The sequence below is a fragment of the Choloepus didactylus genome, chromosome 4 (genome assembly GCF_015220235.1).
Source record: "Choloepus didactylus isolate mChoDid1 chromosome 4, mChoDid1.pri, whole genome shotgun sequence".
NCBI classification, from domain to species: domain Eukaryota; kingdom Metazoa; phylum Chordata; class Mammalia; order Pilosa; family Megalonychidae; genus Choloepus; species Choloepus didactylus.
This window is the reverse complement of record NC_051310.1, coordinates 44846678-44852677: the sequence shown is the minus strand read 5'-3', so window position 1 is coordinate 44852677 and position 6000 is coordinate 44846678. Positions and strand designations below refer to the sequence as shown.

General features: G+C 44.1%; 1 protein-coding gene across 7 annotated transcripts in view; it reads left to right on the top strand.

Annotated features, from left to right (window-relative positions):
* The first annotated feature begins 1560 nt into the window (after nucleotides 1–1560).
* GPHN (gephyrin) overlaps nucleotides 1561–6000 on the top strand; it is a 784704-nt gene continuing 780264 nt past the window's right edge. For 3 of the 7 annotated variants that reach the window (XM_037832495.1, XM_037832500.1, XM_037832498.1), the window contains exon 1: nucleotides 1562–2179. In XM_037832495.1, coding sequence (XP_037688423.1) covers nucleotides 2116–2179 — 64 coding nt within the window. In that variant the 5' untranslated portion in view covers nucleotides 1562–2115. Of the gene's footprint in view, nucleotides 2180–6000 lie in introns of all 7 variants that reach the window. The other 4 variants (XM_037832496.1, XM_037832502.1, XM_037832497.1 and 1 more) reach the window with 4 other exon arrangements.

Sequence of the window (6000 nt, the reverse complement as noted above, 5' to 3'; positions counted from 1 at the left end):
AATGCAGGAGGCAAAAGAGCATATTATAGTAGCACCATTTTACAGGGTCCAGAAATATGACTATCTACCATGTTTTAACACATTGAGTGTCACAATAACATGCATTATTTTGCTTTCTTGTACAACCCAAAATATAATTACCATATAATTTGTGGTTTTAGCATTTCCCTGTAACTTCTTCTGTCAATACCTATGAACTTCATAATTAAATAACTACCTGCTTTGTATCTTTAGTTTGACATAAAGGAAATCATTCTTCTGGACATAATTTGTATCTATATCCCTGATTTGAAACTAGTTAAGAATCTGTTGGCCAGCACACTCTGTGGGATGGATTATTATAAGAAGAGAATTCATGATCTAGCTTCAATTTTTAATCCACATAAAAAATTCTGGCAATAAATATACTCAAAAAAGAAACATTTCACTAATTTATTTCATCCTACCTCAATTCCATCCAGTATCTCTTTTGTACTCCCAGTGTTTAAAATGAAAAACACAAAAGTGTGAATCTTCAGAGAATAAGTAATTCCATGTTCCAACTGAAACAATAAAAAACTCATAGCTGTCAAATTGACTCAGATTTTGTGTACAATGGTGATTATACATTTTTGACACTTCACTTGGCTTTCTATTTTTATGCTTCCCAGTTTAACCACGGTTGAGAACAAAAGGAAAAAAACACATATGTACATATATATAATTTCATACACACACATACACATAATTTTCAAATTCAGAAGCTGAAAGGGCTAGAAAGGGCTAGACAGTAACAATCTGTCATAAAATAGCCATAGGTGATTAATAATACATTTTATGAAAGACATATGAAAATAAACGGCACCAAATACCCATATTTATGGTAAATTTATATCCCACAAATAGTGAAATGAAACCCAATTGCCACGACCTGGATCCTATTTTGAGATTGTGGTTCAGGTAGGAGCAACATGTCCTTCTCATTCTCTAAGTGGATTAGTACTTTTCATCTAAAAGGGACCGTGGCTCTGAACCTTAACGCGACCAAACCATACAATAACGGGAGGAAGAAGCCAGGTATTTCTACTCAAGATGCTCTCTCGCAAACTCCTGAGCTTCGTTTGTGGGAATCTTCTGTAGGTAACGCTTTGGAGACGAATTCCTAAAGCACGGAAGAAGCGGAAATCCTCCAGCAGGGCGAGTTGACTGAGGCGGCAGGCGGCTAAGATTAGGCGGGACAGGAGATCTCCTTCTTCGCCCACGGCGGGCTGTCACAGTAGCTGCTGTTATCACCCACTCAGCTTTCTATGCCACCTCCAGGTTCCCCAGCGCCCTCGCGGGGGCGGGAGATGGCTCCCTGAAGGGTGAGAGGAGGGGCTCCGCGAGCTGACACTACTCACCCCCTCCCGAGAGTGGATTGGCGGCCCCGGAGAGCCTCCTCCAAGTGGCCCACAACCGACGAGGCGACAAACTCGACAGGGGATTGCTTTTGTCTAGGGGTTGGCTGAGGCGGTGATTGCGTTCGGCGCACACGCTCCGCCTTCTCTCAGCCAATCCCGCTTTACTCGAGCGTCCTGGAGCGTTCCGGGGCCCTCCTCAACCACAGCCAGTTCCTTCCCGCTCCCGGCACTCCGCAACCAAGCTCTCTTCACTCTCCCCTCACTCTCCACGCGTTCCAAGCTTCGGGGGGTAGCTCCGCCCCTGTCCCCGAGTCCGCCCCCGCAACCAACCTCCAGAGCGTTTTTCCCTCTTTCCCCTCAGTCTCCTGCCATCTGAACGTTTTGGGTTTAGCGCTCGGGAGGGCGGACCGGGTCACTCTGGCCTTGCTCGGACGCCTCCGAGTTTTCTGCGGGTGCGAACACCGTGTTCTCTGCCCCTAGCTTGCCGCTTCCACCCCGGCCTCGGGGTCGCGCTCCCTGACTCCGCCCCCTCCGACGGACTCGCGCACTCCCCGCTCGACCTTTTTCCAGCGCTGGCCCGCGAGCGCTCTGCCGCCTCCCCCTTCTTCCTCTCTTGCCTCGCGCTTCCCCGGCGCCCTCGCTCTCGTGCTCTGCGAGGCGAGCGCGTTCCCGGCCCGCGCGCTCTGGGCTCTGGCTTCTCTCGGCTTCTGTCAGTGCGGTGACTGCGCTGGGAAACATGGCGACCGAGGGAATGATTCTCACTAACCACGACCATCAAATCCGTGTCGGAGTCCTCACAGGTAACCAGAGGAGGAGGTCCGGAACCGCCGCGGTCGCTATTCCGGACCTGCCTCAGGCTTCTTCGCTTGTGCGCCCGGCTCCGCGCCCCCCCGGGAGAAGTGACTGAGGAGGGGGTGCTGGGGGTGCCGGGGGTGGTGGTAGTGGTGTTACAACCGCTAAGAACTGGCAGAGGTTGTGGTATTCCCGCGGTCCTCAGGGAGTTGGGACCGGCCCAATGGGGTGTCAGGCCCCAGTGCTTTCGCAACCGAAGTCCCTGGTCCCCGGGGACTGAGGGGCCGGCGTGGCGGGCGCTGCGGGGCTCCGTGCTGTGGGTGCGGGCGGCGGGATCCCAGCTCCGCAGTCTGAAGCACGCCGCTCTCGGCTTGCCGGGTCGCATCCTCAGCTAATGCTCTTCTAAGAGAGGGGGAATCCTACCTCCACCGCGTCCATCCCCTCCCCCTCTTCCCACCGGCAGCCCCCGGGCCGCTGGTTCTCGCTTGCCCCGGGCATCAACAGACACGACCGCTGGTGTTCATGAGGCGAACCTCTGCTCCGCCTTGAGGCTGCATCTTGCAAATCCGGCATCCCCTCAGCCATCCGTGGGACACCCCTCGCCTCCCCGGGGAGGTGGGGGGATCGGCTTGTGCCCGGACTCGGACAGTCTGCGTTCAGCCTTGCCGAGCAAAGGGCCCGCTGTCCGCCTCTCGGTTTCCTAGCGCTGACGGGCTGCAGCCTGCGGCCCGGAATCTAGTCGATTTTACTTGGGAGGAAAGGATTCCCCTACTCGGGATTCTCTGCCTCCCTCCCCTCTAGAACACCCCCTTACCCCTTCCCCCACCCCGGGCGGATAGTCCGGAGGCTTGTGAGGAGCGCACTTTTCCCTGGTTGCGTTTCCCTCCCTCGTGCAAGCCGTGTGTGCTCTGCATGTTTGATTCCGTTGCGTTGTATTTGGGTAGTATCCCTCGGTTCAGCGATAGGCAGTTGCTGCAGGGCATGACTTCCAAGATGAATAGCAAACCGATTTGTTGGGGTTTCTGCTGTGGTTCTGTAGTTGGCAAGGTTTGTTTGTAATTGAATGGCAAAGCGGGGGTTAAAGAACTATATTTGGATCTGAAGGCTTAGTTTGGAGTGAAGGAAATCCAAGACTCAGCGATGTGATTTCGGAAAAAGAGAAACTATGTAGTCAGGAATCTTAGTATCTTCCCTCACTTTTTTAAAAATTTTTTTTTAGTTTTTCGCCCTGTTAAATTCTGCGACGTTGAGGCGGTTCTCGAGAAGGGACTAAATTGAATAAGACTTGCTTTTATAGAAAAATCTCCGAGACTGCCGGTAGATACTGAGCGCAAAGTTTAATTTAGCCTTTGAGTTTTATGAAAAGGGCATATCCACAGCTCCCTTTTCTCTCAAGTAAACGAATTGCCTTTCCCTGATGCTCTTTTCAGATGTTAATTGTGATGTGTGGAGTTTTCTTCATTGAAATCTCCTGAGATAATCTAGCTTAAACCAGGAAAAAGAAAGGAATCTTCAAATCAGAAGATGAGCTGTTCTGTTGCCTTGCTTTGGAGATACAGTTGTATCTCAGAATCCTTGGCTTTCACTCTGCTTTTTTTTTTTTTTTAAAGAATATGATCAGGGGATGTAAAAGTGTACCCTACATCAACACTCAGCTTGCACTTTAAATTCTAGCTGTGCTTTGAAAATTATTAGAGTAATAAGAGTGAAATTTAATAGAAACATTTGTCAGAGATCCATGGAAATGAAAGGTCATAGAAATTTAAAAATGAAGCCATAGATTAAAAAAATATATTTAAGCTTTCCCCAGTAGTTTAATTTAATGAATCATTTTACCATGTAGATCCATGTTGTACAGAGTGCTTTGAAAGATGCAGCCCCTCTGGTATCTCCACTGTCCAATAGGGGCAACAATGATATGCAAACAACTGAAGAAACAATGTAGGTAATTATTGTACTAAAGTTGTCTAGATAAGTTACCTATGTATTTGGCTGCCAGATTCAAATGGAGCAAATATGATTACCTGAAGGGAGGATTTAGTACATTTATCAAAGAAAAGAAGAAACTGGCATTTTAAGAGGGAGTTGAAGTCATAATAAATGTCCTACGTAATGTCATACATAAATAAGTATGTAGGCGAGAATGAGACATTTGGATAGAATGGAGATGCAATGCCAAGGCCTTGAAAAGCCTGAGTGGATAGGTGGTGGCATAGACAAAATGTCGAGGAGAGAAGTTAACTTTGGCAATGGAATTAAAGACAGTCTCGAGATGCTGTCTCACTAGAATGTGGTAAAGTAGTCTAGGGGAGAAAGTCTAGGGCCAGGAATAAAGATGTGGCGGAAGGAATGAAAAGGAAGCTGCAGATTTGGGAGAAGTGATGACAAGAGGGCAGTAGCATTTGATGGTGAAGTCAGAAATAACTCTTTTGAGGCTTTTTCTTGAAAAATTATTGGTAGAAATATTGTCTACTATGATGGAGCATGGAAACATGGAGAATCGGTGGAAAGAGCACCACCTTTTCCTTTGAATAGTGCACCTTACTTGGAAAAAGCTTATATTCTGTGGGCTTGGCATTACATGTGATTTTGGGGGAAAAACTACAAAAATGAAACTATGTTGTACAATTTTGTGAATTCTAGAACTTCAAGTGATGCAATTTTACTATGTAAAATTATTCTTTACTGAACATAAGTAAATGTTCAGTACTCTGATTTCATACTTCAGAAAACTGTTTAAAGGCCACACTTAAATACTGATTTCATGAGATACAATTTGTGAGTCTTATGGAGGGCTTGTTTTGTAAAATATCTTCTGTGTCCTTCACAAATGTGACTTGAAGTATTTTATATAAATCTGTTTTAGAAGGGTAGTGGAAAGTATGGTCTACCCACTCACACATGTTAGAATGTGTTAAATAGTATATTGGTGAAATTGTATTGTCATTTCTGAAGTCTTTAATTGACTTCTTTGTAACAGTTTCAATTATCTATTGAAAGATAATATTTATATTTTGAAGCTTTTCATCCTTTAAGATGGTTTTGCAATCTTCTCAGCTTTGAATTCAGAAAATAAAGTTTGCAGTTTATTGAAACTTCTCATAAAATAGATTAACCCATTTAGGATTTTTAAAGAATAATGGTAGAAAGAGAAATATTTAGCATAGGAATTTCTATTTTGCTTGACCTTCTTGAATTGGAATTCAGAATATGACTTGCTTCTTTGAAACTAGAAACAAGATTTAGGACAACCAGTGGTTTTTTTTTTTTTTGGTCAGTTTCAGTAAATTATACTTATAGTCAGTCTTAACAGTTACATACCAGGCTCACTATATTTCAACTGCACCATTTTTACCTACTTTTTTTCTATTTTCAAAGAAACTTTTTAATCAAAGCAGCATACTACTTCTACCATTATAAAAGCTCCACAGAAACATCATCAGGAAAATAATGAATACATTTATTTATATCATATAGAATCAGATAGCTTATATTCCATTGGCTATTTAATATCATATTAGCTAGCCATTGCTAAGGTTCAGTAATAATGTACATAATTAAAGGTGATAATCTATAGCCTAAATTTTCACTAACAGTGCCATAGATGGGGAAAACATGCCAATTTTTAGGAAAGGACATTATTTATAATCATGTTTTTGCTCTAGTAATATATCTTTTTATTGCACTAATATAAAGACTTGAAATCTGGAGATACTGGAACAAATGTATTATATAGATTAGATAAAGGCTAATTGTAAACCAGAACACCAAAAATGTTACAATTACTTGTAATAAATCACTCATAAATAAAGTTCAAAATATTAAAAAA